The sequence below is a fragment of the Antechinus flavipes genome, chromosome 6 (genome assembly GCF_016432865.1).
Source record: "Antechinus flavipes isolate AdamAnt ecotype Samford, QLD, Australia chromosome 6, AdamAnt_v2, whole genome shotgun sequence".
NCBI lineage: Eukaryota > Metazoa > Chordata > Mammalia > Dasyuromorphia > Dasyuridae > Antechinus > Antechinus flavipes.
Genome location: NC_067403.1, coordinates 67,011,922 through 67,029,886, shown reverse-complemented (window position 1 = coordinate 67,029,886; position 17,965 = coordinate 67,011,922). Strand labels below are relative to the sequence as shown.

The 17,965-nt window shown below is 32.7% G+C and overlaps 1 protein-coding gene across 2 annotated transcripts in view; it reads left to right on the top strand.

Annotated features, from left to right (window-relative positions):
- Positions 1-17,965, top strand: part of CLGN (calmegin) — a 70,231-nt gene that overhangs the window by 50,588 nt on the left and 1,678 nt on the right. For both annotated transcript variants that reach the window (XM_051964885.1, XM_051964886.1), the window contains exons 11-14: positions 1,065-1,280; positions 7,918-8,037; positions 8,219-8,378; positions 10,996-11,096. In XM_051964885.1, coding sequence (XP_051820845.1) covers positions 1,065-1,280; positions 7,918-8,037; positions 8,219-8,378; positions 10,996-11,096 — 597 coding nt within the window. The remainder of the gene's footprint in view (positions 1-1,064; positions 1,281-7,917; positions 8,038-8,218; positions 8,379-10,995; positions 11,097-17,965) is intronic.

The following is a 17,965-nucleotide window of genomic DNA, read 5'->3' as shown; positions in this document are numbered from 1 at the left end:
AAATTCGGCCACTTTTACAAATTTCTTTCTTAGGATAACTTTATAAAACAATGCGTAAAATCTCTTTTTAACTTCCTCAAAACATGATAAATTTTATCATTGTGAATATTATTCTACACTAATCTAAATTGCATCTCTTCCATATTATAATTATTTTTTTTATTTATTTCTATGGTCAAAAAAAAAAGAACTACTTTGAATTTTTAGAATAAAATTTACTTTGAACAAATATTTTATGTTTTGATATCTGTGTACCTAAAAAGTTTATTATGTAGATTTTATTTAGTATCTTTTATATGATGATGAAGATGTTGCCCAGATAATTGAAATTGTCTGTAATACTTCCAAAGTATTATTAGATATGTTGTTATTAAAAAAAAAAAGAACAAAATAAGGACAAATGTCTGACTAATGAAATAGTTGAATCCAGCACCCTTACTTAGCAAATTAGGTAGAATAATTAATGTTTTTTGCATAGAGTTGGAAGTTCTAGTCCTAACTCTTGTTTCTGACCATGATGAAATTGCTTAACTTAGGGACCTTTAGTTTTTTCATCTTTAAAATGATGGATTTAGTTTTGTGTTAAAGTTTCCTTTTTGCTTTAAACTTCTAAGTTTCTGGCTCCCCCCTTCCTTTTCTTAAATTGTATAAATGAATGAATAAGTAAGCCAAACATTTATTAGGCATGTGCTATGTGGGAAGCTCTGTACTTAGTTCTAGGCATTCAAATAGCTTACATTCTAATGGAGGAAACAGTAACATGGAAAGTTTCAACAGCAACTCGGGAAGCAAAGTGCTCCATAGCATACTCTGACTTCAATGTCATGTCCACTGGGTTGTCTCCATTATTATAGGAGAGTAGGTGGTAGTGATTTGACTTGTTTCACATGTGCCTGACTCTCCTGTATTTCTCTAGTAGTTTTGTGCTTCAACTAGCATATCTAATTTAGATAAGAAGACTTCTTTTTTATCAATTATATAAAATTATTATATAGTGTATAAAATAACTTCTAGTAATTAGATATATAAATCTTATCTCCTTTTGGTTTTGTTTTTTCACCCAGGGTGAATGGACCCCTAGAAAAATTCCAAATCCAGATTATTATGAGGATAGAAATCCATTTCTTCTGAGCTCTTTCAGTGCTCTTGGCTTAGAGTTGTGGTCTATGACATCCGATATCTACTTTGATAATTTTATTATCTGTTCAGATAAGGAAATAGCAGATCGTTGGGCCGAAGACAGCTGGATGGTGAAAAAATTGGTAGCAAGGGCTAATGAGGTATAGTATGGATTATAATGATGATAACAATAATAATAGGTATAAAATTGTGTATAATTCCACTTGAATTTTTAATGATGAAATGCTTTATGAAAATTTTTCATTTTAAAAGGTAAGTAAAAATATAACTACTAAAGCTTTGATATAACTTAATTTTCATTTGGGCATGAATTATTTCTTTTATGATACTACAATTTAAATAAATATCCTTTAGTTTATTTAGGTAAACATTTTATCTTTTTCAAATGAGATTTTAACACTTTTTTTTTCCCATTTGCAAGCGTGAAATTGCTAATCATTATAGACCCATTTCTCACTTCACAAAATTAAATGATACTTTTTGTAAAAACACTGACAAGTACTGTAGCTGTTAAGTTTTTTCAATTCACTTTTATTCAAAGTGGATATAATAATTTAAAATCTTAAATGTGCACCTAACTGCCACCTCCCTGCTCATTGACTTTCAATGGCTTCCCTTTATCTCCAAGATCAAATATAAAGTCTAATGTTGTCATTTATACTTCTTTATAATTTGGTGTCTTCCTATTTTTCCATTATTCTCACTCCTTATTTCCCTCCAAGTATTTCATATGATCAGTCTACCTGCAGTTGTTTGAATAGCTCACCCTGCTACTCTCTGTGATAGTACAGGCTGTTCTTCCCCCCTCCCTCCCATCTTCTTCCCTCCCCCTCCTCCCTTTCTCTCCCCCCCCCCCCCCCCCCCCCACACACAGTGGCCATGGTGGGCATTTGGGAGGAACGAGGAACCTATGGAGATAGTTAAGAACTAAAATATTCCTTATAGAAGGCAGGGGAATAAAGAAACTTCCATTAAATAACAAACAAACAAACAAATAAATGAATGAATAAATAGAAATTTGAGGAATTTTGTCTGGGAAGCCCAAAGTTTGAAGAGTCAAAGAAAACAAAGAGGCAAATGGGATCTAACTGAACATTGAAGGATATATGTCTTGATATGAATAGTCAGTGTCATATGGTTAATTACACTGATTAGAACTAGAACAGAGGATTACTGACTGCACAACTGTGCAACAAAGCACATCCATTGTTCATCTGTACTTGGTAGTATATTTGGCAGTTGGAAGATAAATAAGGCTGGTAAACCTGGAAAACGAGTGTTTAGGGGACAGTCAAATATTTGTTCTTTGGTAGTTCATATTCAACTTTTGAATGAGACATTTGCAGGTCATTCATTAGTTTAAAAAAGGAGAATGATTTCTCCATAGCATGAAGAAAGTTAGATATTCAAGAAAGTTAGGTTTTCTGAATACATTGAATTGACTTAACTCATCAAAGTTCCACTGGCTCTGAATTGCTCATCAAAATCTACAGTCATATAAAAAGGGGGTACTGAAACTCTGTGACTGTTTCATACTCAGCCAAATTAAATCAGTATGTATTTTAATTCTTTAAGTACAAAAGTGGGCATAGTATATTTTAGGTATATGGGGTGGGCAGGGAAAAAGTTGGTGAAGTCTCATCTATCTATCTATCTATCTATATATATATATGATGTTATACCTAAAGAGTGTAGGAAGAGAGGTAGAAGGTAATATATCATCAAAGCTGGAAAATTAGATTGCAACAAATTTGCATAAAGCTTTAAAAGCTAAATAGATTTATTTTTAATCCTTCTAGAAGCAATAGGAAGCCACTGGATTAAATTGAGAAATCATACTTAGGAAAACTTAAGGAAAAAAAAGAGATTGTTGTCATAATCTAGGGCTTAAATTAAGAATGGCTTTATGAATGGTGAGAAGAGCTCAGGTGCAAGTAATGTTACAAAGTAAAAAGTACCAGGATTTTGGCAATTGTTTGGTTATGCTGGGTGAAGAAAAGTAGGGAATCCAAGGTAATACTGCTATTATAAGCCTGTGAGACTAGAACCTTCTGATGATGATGTGATGACTTCTGTTAGTGTCTTTGATGACAGAAGTAGGGAAATTTTAAAGAGGTGAGGTTTTCGGGGAAAGATAAGGCATTCACATATTTAAGCTATTTCCTTTTTAACATATATTTTTACTATGTTTAACATATATTGGACTACTTGCCATCTAGGGGAGACAGTGAGAGAAGAGAAAGAAAATTGGAACACAAGATTTTGCAAGGGTTAATGTTGAAAAATTATCCATGCATATGTTTTGAAAATAAAAAGCTTTAATAAAAAAAGATATTTCCTAGATATCCAGATTAGATGAAAGAATAAAATAATAAAGCACACAATTTAATTAACTATTCAAGGGCATTTGGTAATAAGAGATTAAAGATGGGGAAAGACATATAGACATATATACACACATATACACACATTTGTGAGTTGTCAGTAGAGACAATAGGTAAACCTTTTGGAGCTGATAAAGTAACAGGAAGAAAGCAGGGGAAAAAAGAATAAGACCTCAGATTGTTTGGGGTTTTTGGGGGGAGGGAACACACTGAAGCATATGATAAGCTGTCAAAGGAGACTTGAGGAATGTTCAAACATATGGAAAAACCAGGGTAATGAAAAACTCAAGAGAACTGTATCCAGGACAAAAAGGGTAGTAAGATGCCACAAATGGTTTGGTACAGTTGAGGCTTGAGATTAGATTTGACAACTAAGAGATGATTGATAACTTGAGAGAGCAATAAATGATGAGATTAGAAACCAGATTCCAAAGGGTTGAGGTGAAGAAATGGAGGCAGTGATTGTAGACAACTTGTATAAGAAATTTGGCTTAGAAAGGGAAGAGAACTGTAGGACAGTAGTTTGAGGGAGATAATGGAATAGGGTCTAGTGAAAGTACTTTTTTAATTTATTTTTTTAAAGGTCAGGGGACGGTTTGTCTGAATGTGGTAGGGAAGGAACCAAGAGATGGAAGTTGAAGATGATAAAGTGGAATAATTAAAGGTCCAAAAAACATGTATTATCAGAGCATTGATATTTTACAGTGGAAATCAATACCAAATTAGGAGAAAGAATAAAAATAAGAAAATGTGGCATACAATTGAGGAGGAAAGGCAATTTAACCTATTTGTAGATGTCAAGGAAATGGAAATCGGTGTGTGTGTGTGTGTGTGTGTGTGTGAGAGAGAGAGAGAGAGAGAGAGACAGAAAGACAGAGAGAGAGAGAGAGAGACAGAAAGACAGAGAGAGAGAGAGAGAGAGAGAGAGAACACGAACGAACACATGCGTTGGCATGGATTATCACCATTTCTTAAGGAAAATGCATTATTCCCCAAATATTTGATCCACTTTCAGGGAGATAATACAGACAAGATCACTGTAGTCTTAATAGTGTTGTTGCATGATGCATGAAAAAGTAGACATAACATGAAGGAAAGCAAAAATAGAAAGACCAAATAGACTAGACCAAACTTAAAAAAAAAAAAAATCTTACTAGAGATTATACAGTTTTCAAGATATCTGAAAAGAGAGGATGCAGAGCTCTTTGGAAAAGTCAGGCTAGTTGTAGAATTTCTTGGAAGAAATTTACTGCTTGAATGAAAGGTTCAGTTATTTATATGGCATAATTTGAGGACTAGCTTCTTTGAAATAGCTCAGTAAATTATCCCTGGAAAGATACACTATGTATTTACCCTGTATAATGGTAATGCCCTAAATTTTTTCCTAAATTTAAAATCCTTCTGTGTCCAATGTAAATTATTATTCTCTATGGCAGGGCAAGAGTTTTTATGACTAGGATTTCCCTCTTTACTGGTTCTTACATGATTTCAAATAATTTAAATTTTTTTTTTTTACCAAAATCGTCTAGTTCTTCATTTAAATTTTTTTTTCCCCAAATACAAGTATTTCGTTATTTTATTTTGAAACAGCAAAAATCACATACATTCTTTTCGGCTTTATGTTGTTTGTCAAAACAAATTGCCACATTAACTGTGGCAAAAAACATGTCTTTTGCTACATTTTAGGGTTACATATTTCATCTTCATTCTTTGGACTTGTTTATTATTGCAGAGTTCTAGAATATTTTAGAATTGTTTTTCTTTCTAATATTATCTTTATGTAAATTGTCTCAACATTCTGCTCACTTTATTCTGCATAATTTCATAAAGGGTCTCCTCATTTTCGTCTGAAATTGTCCATTTCATCATTTTTATAGGACAGTAATATTCTACTATATTCATGTATCACGGTTAACTTAATCATTCCAAAATGGGAGAACAATTTGGTAGTTTCCAAATTTTGGCTGCTATAAAATCAGTTACTAAAAATACTTTTATATATAAAGATCTTTTTCCTCTTTATACAATTTTTTTCCCCCAACGAATAAGCCTAGTATTGGTATAAGGGTATGCATAGTTTGGTATCTTTCTGGGCAGAATTCCAAATTCCTTTCTAAGAATAGCTTTACTGATCTATTGTTTCCCCAACAGTGTACTAGTGTACTTATTTTTCCATAGCTTCTCCATCTGCCATTTTTCTCTTATATCATCTGATTGTTTTAACTTAAATTTCTCTAATTATTAGCTTGATTTCTTCCCCTGAAAAATCACTTGCCTGTTCATAACCTTTTACCATTTATCTAGTGGGGAATAGATTTGGACATATTAATTTAAATCAGTTACTATGTCTTTTTTATATCCTTTAACATTTATTTAATATTTTATTTTTTCCCAATTATGTGTAAAAATTTTTAACATTGTTTTCTAAAAAATTTTGAGTTCCAAATTCTCTCCCTTCCTTTCCACCTACCTTACCTCATTAAGACGACAAGCAATTCAATATAGATTATATATGTACATTTCCCTTATAACCATGTTGTAAAAGAAAACTTAAACTAAAAAAAAAAAATCAAGAAAAATAAAGATTTTTAAAAAGTATATTTCAATCTTTATTCACTATTAGTTCTTTGGGATGGATAGCAGTTTTCATAACTTCTTGAGAATTGTTTTGGATCATTGTGTTAATGAGGCTTTATGTATGTCTTGTAAATGAGACTCAAATCAGAGGAGCTTGTGGCAAAGACCTCCTCCCCCACCAATTACTAGTTTCCACTCTAATGTTTATAAGTATACTTTAATTTTTATATAATTGAAATTGTCATTTTTATCTTATATGGTTTTGTCACTTATTTAGTCATGTACTCTTTCCCTATTCATAAATCCAAAAGGTAATTTCTTTCTTGCTCCTCTAATTTGTTTATGATGGAACTTTTTATATCTATTTAGGTCTTAACTTGTCATATCGTATGAAATGTTGGTCTGAACCTAATTTCTGCCAGACTTTCTATCCACTTTTCCCTAGAAGTTTTTGATTAGATAATGAGCTCTTCCCTTTGGTTAAGTGGGTTTTTGGAGTTTATGAAACCCTATAATAGTATGCTTGTTTGCTTCTGTATACTATGTACCTAATTTGATCTATTTCTATCTGTCTTTTTTCTTTTTTTAAAAAATGAATTAAAAATCATTTTAATGATTATTGCTGGGGCAGCTAAGCTAGGTGGTGCAATGGATAGCGCATCAGCCCTGAAGTCAGGATGACCAGAGTTCAAATCTGGTTTCAGATACTTAACACTTCCTAGCTGTGGGACTCCGGGCAAGTCACTTAATCCCAGTTGCCTCAGGGGGAAAAAAAAACATTATTGCTTTGTGTACAGTTTGACAACTAGTACTAATAGAACGTTTTAGTTCCCATTTTTTCATTATTACCCTTAATATGCTTGATCTTTTGTTCTACCTTATGAATTTTTCTGTTTTTTTTTTTTCTAGTTCTAGAAATATTCATTTGGCAATTTGATATAGCACTGAATAATTTAGGTAGTATTGTCATTTTTATGCTTATTTGACCTCAACTTGAGCAGTTAATGTTTTTCCAGTATTTTGTCTATCTTTATTTTTGCAGAGATTGTTTTATAGTTATCTTCATAATATTCCCTTCTTAACTCTTCTTGCTGGGTTTTGTTGATTATATATAGAAATGCTGATGATTCACATGGCTTTATTTTATGTTCTCTAATTTGGATCAAGTGATTGTTCTATGTTTGTTTATTGGGTCCATCTCTAAGGTTCTTTAAGTATATATCATCATAGAGTCTACAGAAAGTGCTATTTTTTTTTCTTTCTATATAGTAATTCCCTTAACTTCTTTCTCTTATTTTATTGCTATAGCCACTTAAGTAGTAGTAGCAATAATGGAGATACTTACTTTGCCCCTGATTTTACTGGAAAAACTTTAGCTTAACATCTTTATATACATATATATATATGTATATCTTGGATTTTGATTAATACTGTTTACCATATTAATGAACTCCTGTGATTTCTAGAGTTTTTAACAGAAATGTTTTATTTTGTCAAAAATATTTTAAGAATCTGTTGATAGTTTTTTTTATTATTAACATGATTTATTATATTTAAAATCTTCCTTATATTGCTCTAACCAGCATTTCTAGTTCTGCAAAGATTTTTCTATTATTAAATTATATTAAAATAATATTAAAATTTATATTAAAATCTGTTTCAGATTTAAAATTGTTATTAGTATATTGTGATAGAAGAAAACACTCTTTTACTCACATATTCTTTTACCTAGCTGCCTTGGTAAAATTAAGTGTTGTTATATTTCAAAATTCTTTATTGTAAAATAATTTTTTTTCTTTTTTCTCCCCCCTTGTAGCCTGGTGTATTCACTCAGTTGCTGAATGCTGCTGAAGAGCGGTGGTGGCTTTGGATCATTTATGCTTTGACAGCAGGGCTGCCTTTAATATTGATTACTTTATTTTGTTGGCCAAGAAAGGTAATGGAACAGGATTTCTTTACTCAATTATTTCAGTGTTTAGGAGTTTCTGTTGGCTGAAAAAGTGACTCATTTAAGTATTAAACTAAACTTTCTGAAAGATTTTCATACTTCATTGTTAATGTGACACACACAGTAATTGCACGTTATAGTTAAATTAGTTTTATGTTAATTACCACAGAAAAAAAATGAAGATGCAGAGTACAAAAAAAGTGATATACATAAGCCTCAAACAAAAGGAGCATTAGAACAAGAAGTAAAAGAGGAGAAGGCAGCCCTAGAAAATACTATAAACCTGGAAGAGGAAAAAGAAAATCACAATGATGGTGAAATTGAAAAAGGTAGGATGGTGATGATTTATATAGGTATGCTTATACCTATATAAAAAGATTAGTGCTATATGGTAAGTACTAGTTTTGGTATTAGTTACCGTAACTTATTTAAATATATAGCTCCATCTTAGCTCATAGGCCAAAATCTAGAAGCAGAAGAGGAACACATCTGTCAAAACAACTTGATATGTAGTGTTCTAATCAACCTTCCCATGGCTTTGATGGTGTGGGCTTAATGATAGTCTCAGTTGCTAAAGTTGGCCCCTTCTCATTGGCTGTCTGTTGCTTCCTATGCCACAATTCATCATTAGATTTCTGAAGAACAGGTGGCAAAGAAACAAGAAGATATTGTCTGAATTGACATTAAATTGACATTAAAGAACTTAAATCTTTATCAGCAGCATCTCATAGTAGACTAAAAGGAAAATGCATTTTGTATATTCTTAAATTTGGGGAGCTAGAGGGAATATCAGAGACCATCTAATCTAACTTCTTCAGATAAGAAAATTCAGAGATGTAAGGAATTTATGCATATATTATAAGCTCCCACAGTGCTAGTAAATATCACAGTCAGGATTTGAACCTCTTAAAACTCTTTGGAAGGTTATGGTACAAAAAAATGATTCAACAGTTTGTAGCTCCAGATGACAGAACTAGGATCATTTGGTAGAACTTAGACAGATTAAGGAAGTATAAAGAATTTTTTTTTTGTTTTGTTTTGTTTTGTTTTGAAAGCTTTTTATTTATAAAACATTTGCATGGGTAAATTTTTCAACATTGACCCTTGCAAAGCCTTCTCTTCCAAATTTTTCCTTCCTTCCCCCCTTCCCCAGATGGCAGGTAGTCCAATACATGTTAAATATGTTACAATATATGTTAGATCCAATATATGTATACATAATATAAAGAATTGTAAAGAAAAGTTTCTTAAAAATTGGAACTAAGAGATAGATTCTACATCGGTTCTAGAAAGGGAACAAGTTGTTTCATATATTAGTGAGTTACCCATCAATTGAAAATGTCTAATAAGAGTCTGAATAACAACTTGGGATATTATAGAGAATATTAATGAATTAAGTAGGATATGGACTAGACTAGGTGACGTCTAGAATCCCTTACAATTTTAACTTGTCATGAGACTACAAATTTCTGGTATTCTTTGGCTTCCTGGGAACAAGTTACTTGGGTGAATTTCTAGAGATACACAAAACATGTTTCATTCACTTTTATTATTTTCAATGAATTTGTTTATTATATGGGCTTGTAAAGGTACAGTTAGGAGAGCTGATTTGCTTAAAGGAAACCAAATCACAAAACTAGTCTTTCAGTGACATATGTCCACCAAAATGTCTGTACCACAGAATGCAATTAAAGGATTGCAAGAATTCTTTTTACTCTCCTAAAGCAGTCTGATTGAAGATGCTAGACTGGAAATAGAAATCCTAGGTTCTAGTGTCTCTCCACAACAGACTGTTGTTCTAAGTACTTAGAATTTGAAGGGACTCTTCTTAGTTCTAATCTCCCTCCCCTCCCCGAGGCAATTGGGGTTAAGTGACTTGCCCAGGGTCACACAGCCAGGCAATGTTAAGTGTCTGAGACCAGATTTGAACTCAGGTCCTCCTGACTTCAGGGCTGGTGCTCTAACCATTGCTCCACCTAGCTGCCTCATAGTTCTAATCTTGAATATGAAATCAACTTCAATGATAAAAAGGTTATTTAACTCCAAATATCTTGTCAGGTTTTTGTTTCATTAAAATTATTCATGTTAGAATACTGATATACCTTGAGATTACATACATGCCACATAGTTTATTAAGCCTGAGATAGATAAAGTAGGAATCCAAATATAAAATAAAAAAAATGAGGGCATGTTAAATAAATATGATTTATGTTTATCTCCTATGCCCTTAAGGATTTTTTCTTTTGTTTTTTATATCAGTATTACTAGAGCTTGAAAATAAAAGAGGAATTAATTTTTTTATCAATGTCTGCTGATATCTCAGGTGTGCAGAATTAGGATAAAGGAAGAGCAGTAAATTTTTAGATACTAGAAGTAAATACAGAGCAGCAGATATGTATTTTAATAATCTAATATTTAGATTTTAATTATAATATATGTTTTTATTTTTAGAGGCAATGGATTTCCAGTTGCTACTTTTTGTGTTAATTTTTTCTTTTGGATCTCTATTAGTGAAATCTCTTAGTCTCTCTCTTTTTTTTTTATCCTAATGTAGAAAATGAGCCCTAATAATTGCCCTATCTGAAAGATTTTTTTGTGAGGATGATAAGATAAAATGTATATGAAGGCTTTTGGAATTATATAATGCACTGTGCAGATTATATGTTTTATTAAATTTATGTCTGGAGGAGGTCAGTTTTGGATTTCCTCTCTTTCAGTTCACTTAAAACTTTGATACAGTATTTAAATCTGCCCTTCAGAAAAGTTGCCTGATACTTCAAATATAAATAATTTGTTTCAAAATATATGACAAGACAGTGTTTAGCAAAATCAAGGACATTATAATTTGTTTGAAAAGGTGGATTTTTTATCCTTTTTGTATATTTGAAATTTTCAATAACATAGCTCTGAGTTTACAGAATCATTTCTGTGATATCTCTGTTCTAGAGGAAGAAGATGAAACTGAAGAAAAGAGTGAAGAAGAAAATGAAACTATAGAAGGACAGGAAGAAGGCAGTAAATCTAATAAATCTGGATCAGAAGACGAGGTGAGCTCTTTAGTGGGAAGAACTAGTTTAAATTTGATGTGGCCATGGATTCTTAAAAATAGCCTTAGGGAAAAAAATTTGATTCATGTCAATTTTTCATCTCACTTTTTCTTAACAGAATTACAAGAAGTCTTGGGATGCAAAATTGTCTTTAAGGAAGTCAGGAAAATATTGTAGTTAATATTATCTTAATTCCCATTGCAACAATAAAGAGACTTAGTCATTTGTATATGATTCCTAACGATAGTTTGCACCATAAACATTTTTAAATCAGTATAATTGTACTAAAGTATGTCAGTCCTTGTAAGCTTTTTAAATGTTTTTTGTACTAGAGAATTATTTTTCTCAGCTGTGAAGATAGATTTGTTCTTTAATATTTATGTTTTAATAACTCATATATTCATTGAGCATCTCTGTAGAGTACTGTTAGGTGTTCATAAACCTTTTTATGTGGGTTTTTGCTTATAGATTTTTAATATGATTTTCATTTTGCCTGGTAGTATAGTGGAAATTAAGGACTATTGTAATTAAAAAGTGAAATAGCATAGTGGTCTAAGAGAAAAGCATCTTGTTTGTAAAACCAGCTCTTTTATTTCAATTTATTAAGTATTGATTAAGCAGCTTTCATGGTAGCCATTGTTGTGCTAGATGCTGGGGATAGAATAAGAAAAACAAACAAATCCTAACTCTGAAGAAGCTTACATTCTGTTGGGAGAAATGTGAGAAAAGAACACATTTCCAATTAGGAATTGCAAGGGACCCATGAAGAGATGAGACAGTGCTCTTTGTATCTGAAGAGAAAGAAAACCCTGCCAGCTAAGGAAATAAGGGAAGATTTTCCAGAGAATTCAGCACTTAATGTGGGAATAAGTTCAGGAATTCTAAAGCTGGACTTGAATGGTTGGTTCATTTCCCAACTCCACCAACAATGTATCAGTGTTTCAATTTCCCGCCTCCAAAATGGGATGCTCCATTTCAGATATATTTTTTCCTGGTCCAGAAAAAAATTCTGAACAGCTTTAATGATTAGGAAAAGGGACAAGATGAATGGAAATTTTTAACTCAGGTGTGAGATAGACTGATAAGGTCCAGGATGTAGATGGCAAAAAAATCACTAATTAACACTTTTGTTCTTATTCTAAAAGACCTGTAACATTACTCTGAGAAAAGCAAAGAATGGGAAACTGTTGTAGTTAGCAGCAATTGGAGCAACAGTGTCAGTTATTTGTGGAGGAAAGTTAACCAATGAAAAAACATAATTCTTGTCAGAATGGCAGAACCATGAAGCCACCAGGCATTAGAGCACTATAGACAGAAAATGGGATGGGAACAAAGGGCACAGAAAGAGGGAATGAGGAACAGAGCCCTCATGGAAGGGGGAGAGAGAAGAAGACACGGGGGAACTAGAGCAATGTGTAGTGATATAATGTGTAGTGATCATGGAATCCTGCCTTAGAGGAACAATTTCCTCTTCTCTGTTGAGGTCTTTATCCAATAAGGTGGCACTCTAAATACTATGGATTGTACTGCTTGGAGAAGTAAAATTATAAACACATATATAGGGTTTCTTCAAGTATTTTAAATCAATAATGATGTTTAAATCCTAGGAAAAGGTAGGGCACATGAGAGGTTACGGCAGCTTGATTTAGTGAACCCAAGTCCTTTTTCCTTAGTAAGAGCCAAACTTCCAGAAGAAAATATGTCTTTTCTTCTATAATGAATTTATGTTGGTGAGACACTATAAGTTATAAGATTCTTCACAAAAAGGGAGAAAAATTATCTTGACTCTATAATATGTTTTTTGTTTTTTTATTTTGATATCATGCTAGCCTCAGTATTGGAAGGAAACTAAGGGCAGCTATTTTGGGGAAGTGTCATTTGTTAATGTTCCTAGCTATTTTGAAGGTGAGAACAAGTGAATTCCTCCCTTCCCCCACTCCCCACAGCAGTGATATCTTTAATACAAAATGTAATGATCTCTTTTCACTCATTCTTTTTTTTTTTTATTAAAGCTTTTTATTAACAAAGCATATACATGAGTAATTTTTCTAACATTGATCCCTGTATAACCCCCTGCTGCAAATTTTTCCCTTCTTCTCTCCATTCCTTCCCCCACCTGGCAGGCAGTCCAATACATACCAAATATGCCAAAATACATGCCAGATCCAATATGTGTATACATATTCACACAGCCATCTGGTTGCACAAGAAAACTCAGATCAAGAAGGAAGAAAAAGAAAAACTTTCTGACTCATTTTTTATTTCAGTGGCATTTGATACTATTGGCCTGGTCTCTGTGTTTCTACCTATGTGCTCCTCTCTTGCTTTCTGTGACACCACTGCCTCCCATTCTCCATCTCACATCCTGTGTACTCCAACTCTCTGATTTTGTGGACCATTTGGGGTGGCTTCATCAGCTCCCATGTATTGTAATAATTTGCACTCAGATGATTCCCAGATCCTTTTCTTCCTTCCTTCTTTCTCATTTCCTCTTCCCCTTCTGTGTTTGTTGGTTATCACATAAAACATTCCATTTCTTTGCTTTTGTGTAGACAGTACATTTATATTTGTTATTCCATCATCGATTCATGCTCTACTCTTCATGTGTATGTATATATGTGCTTGCAAATACTGTGTAAAGATGTATACACACATAGACATTTTCTTTTATAGAACATAAGCTTTTTGAAAGTGGGGACTTAAATTTTTATCTTTTCTCAGTGCCAAGCTAATAGCTGGAATATAGGTAACTGCTTACTAAATGCTTATGGATTGGCCACAGAATAAAGAGGATATGTAGGCACAGCTACTGTAAACTGTTTTCTGTGAATTTAGTATTGAAATCAACTTAGAACAATAAATTAAGGAGGTGACAGGATCAAATGAAAGGTTTGTTTTAAAATTATTTTAAGATTTTATTTTTTTATCCACTTACATCTAAAAAGAATTTTTAACATTAATTAAAAAAAATTTTGAGTTCAAAGTTCCCTTCCTTTGTCCTCTGCTTCCTTCCTTTTGAGAAAGGAAGAAATTTTATATAGTTTATACATCCATGTAAAACAGAAAATACAGACCTAAAAAACCCAAAGAAAAAAGTAAAATTATAAAATAGCATGACTTTGATCAGCATCCATACTCCCATCAGTTCTTTTCTGGTGATGGATGGCCTTTTTTCATCATAAGTCATTGAAAATTGTCTTGGATCATTGTGTTTCTGAGAATAAGTCATTCACAGTTGATCATTGTAGTTCATGTAAGTCTTTCCAGATTTTCTGAGAGCATCCTGCTTGTCACTTCTTAGAGCACAATAGTAGCACATTGCAGTCATATGTCATAGTTTGTTAGGCCAGTCCTCAAATTATGGGCATTACCTCAATTTCCAATTGTTTGTCACCACTAAAAGAGGTACTATAAATATTTTTGTACACAAAGATCCTTATGTTTTTTTTTGTTTTCTGTTCTTTAATTCTTTGGGATTTTAACTCTTTTAACTTTTAAGTTCTTTTAGCTTTTCAATTTTAGTGAGGTACTGCTAGGTCAAATGGCATTTGTCATTTTCCTTTTCTGTCATATTAATCAATCTGATAGGTGAGGGGTGGTATCTCAAGGTTGTTAGAATTGCATTTCTGTAATGAATATTAATATAAAGCATTTTTTCATATGATTATTGCTAGCTTTGATATCTGAAAACTGCTTGTTTCATATCCTTTGATTAAACCAGTTGGGGAAAGGCTCTCATTTTTATAAATTTGACTCAATCCTCTATATATTTGAAAAATGAAGCCCTTATCAAAGAAGCTTTCATTTTTTCAATTATGATTACTAACTATATTTTCCTTCATTCTGTTTTCCCCACTTATCCTTCTCTTTCCTTCTCTCTCTCTCTCTGTCTCTTTCTCCCCACTCCTCTTTTACTTTGTCCCTCCTCAAAAGTGTTTTGCTTGTAACCACTATGTCCCCCAATCCACCCTCCCTTATATCAATCCTCTGCCCTTATCTGCTTTCCCTTCTACTTCCCTTCATGATAAGATAGATTACTAAAAAGCAGAGTTCATTTACCTTTTTCTGCTTGTCTTGAGTCTTTTATTTGAATAAAGTCAGATTTTCTATTCAGCTCTGGTCTTTGGCAGAAGTGTTTGAAAGTTCTGTATTTCATTGAATGTTCACTTTTGGCTTAAGGATTATATTCAGTCTTATTGTGTAGGTATTTTTTTGTTGTAGCTCTTTTGCCCTCTAGAATGTCCTATTCTGTGTTCTCTGATCCTTTAATTTAGTAGAATGTGCAAAATCTTGTATTATCCTGACTTTGGCTCTATAATATTTTTCTTTCTGGCTGCTTTGCAGTATTTTCTCATTGGCCTGTTATATTTCTGAGAATTTTCATTTTGGGATTTTTTTGAGGAAGTGATTGGTAGATTTTTTTCAATTTGTATTTTACTTTCTGGTCTAGAATATCAAGACATTTTCCTTGATATTTCCTTGAAATTTGTTAACTAGGCTCTTTTTCTTTCTTTTTTTCTTTTTTTGATCATGGCATTCAGGTAGTCTAATAATTCTTAAATGATCTTTTCTTGTCATTTGATTTTCCAAAAAGGTAGTTTACACTTTGATTTTTTTCTTTTTTTTTTTTTTTTTGTTTTATTGCTCCTTGATGTTTTATAGTCATTAGCTTCCACTTGCCCCATGTAAATTTTTTTTAAAATTTCTTTAGTTTTAAAAACTAAAGTTTCTTTAGTGAGCTTTTGTATGACCTTTTCCATTTGGTCAATTCTACTTTTTAAGAAGTTCTGTCCTTCAGTAAATTTTTGTACATCTTTTTCCATTTGGTCAAATTCTTCTCTTCATTGGATTTTTGTACCTCTTTTACCATTTGGCCTATTTTTTTTTTTTCCAGATGTATTCAGTATTTTTTTGTGTGTGCTTCCTTTATCAAGCTATCAACTTTTTTCATGATTTTTTTACATCTCTATCATTTCTTTTCCCAATTTTTTCTCTATGTTGCTGACTTGTTAAAATCCATTTTGAGCTCTTGCTAAGAATTCTTTTTGTGGGTCTGAGACCAATTCAGATTTTTCGGGGAATATTTGGATATAGCAATTTTGACTTTGTTGTCTTCTGAGTTTACATTTTAATTTTCCCTGTCACCACAGTAACTCTTATTAGTCTGGATCATTTTCTGCTGTTTACCCATTTCTCCAGCCTGTTTCTTGACTTGTAAATTTGTGTTAAAGTTTGGTTCTATTCCTGTAGTAGATGCCTATTGTCCCCAGCTTCAGGTTTTTTGAACAGCTATTTCTGGGAATCTGTAAACTTGAAGTTATTCCATGGTGATATGATCTAAGGAGAGGTGTCTTTATTACTCTCCTGGCCTGCGCTCTGGTTTGTGAGTGACTCTTCTCTGCCATAGAACTGAGTAGAGTCTACCCTGCTTGCCTGGAGCAGCAGGCTCTGGTTGGCTAGAGTAGGCTGTGACCCAGGATCTCCATATGGGCACTGCAACTGCATTCTTCTTTCATAGCCTGCAGAGAGGCCCCTGTGATCTCCTTGTGACCCTAAGACTGGAGGCTGGTTTACTGGTATTATGCCCTGCTCTGAACTGGGCTGCTTCTCATTGCAGTGGGACAGATCTTTGCTACTGACCTAAGTTTTGGGGGTCTGGAGAATTGTTTCACTCCTGGTTTTTTGTGGATTCTATTGTTCCAGAATTTGTTTTGAGGTACTATTTAGAGTTGTTTTAGAGGGGAATTTTGAAGAACTCAAACAAATTCCTCTCTTTTTTTTAACCATCCTGACTCCTTCTCCAAAGTTTTTTTTTTTTTTTTTAAAGGAATGAATACTATCTGAACATTTTTAAAGTAGCATTGCAGAAAAAGCACCAGTGGTAAAGGGAAAGATGAGAGAAAGATAATATGAGAGAATGATAGTTGGAACTCTTCCAGAGGAGTCAGGATTTCTGGGTTCAAGTGTAAAAGCAAATGACTTATTCTTGATGAGGAAAGTAATAGTTATTTTTCTGAGTCTTAAAAGAGGACAAGATAAAGGTTTCTGTAGATTGTGGTATTGTGAGGAGAAAAGGGGAGGTGAGGGAACTCAAGACTGTCAGTTATCTCACTAAAGCAGAAGCAAGGGATTCCTGCTTAGAGCTTAGGGAGGTTTTGACATAACTATTGCAAGGAATGTAATAAATCATAGATAAATAAAAGTGTTGCCATGCATGATAAGGGCATAATTGATGTTATAACACAAATTTGTTGTGAATCAGGTACCTACTATGTGTAAGGCATTATGATAGATTGAGTGGGCTACCCTGAAGAACCTTAAATTCTAACTAATATGGTAATGTTTTACATAATTTTACATGCATGATTGCCTACTGTCTCCAGAAGAAGAGGGGGAAATTTTGGAATTGAAAATTTTCTATTTAACTAATGTTACAATTTGTCTTTACATGTAATTTGGAAAAATATTTTTAAAAAAATCTGATAGTCAACAAACATTTATTAAATGCCTTCTAAGTACCAGAAATACAAAGACAAAAATAAAATAGTCTCTGTTTTAATGGGGAAGATGACATATGCACATATAAGTATGTATAGAATAGACAACACACACATACATATATGTATAATGAATAGAGGGTATTTTGGGATGGAGGGCTAGCAGGGGCATCAAAGTTTTCATGAAGAAAGCATTTCTTGAATCTTGAAGAAATTTGGAAGGAATTCTAAGAAGCAAAGGTGAAGCTAAGTGCAGACCAGGAATGGACTATTAGGACTAAAATGGATAAAGGCACAAAGAGTAGAAATAGATTGTCATATGTAGCTTAATAGCAAGTTGGCCAATATGGATGGAAAGCAGAATAGGAGGAG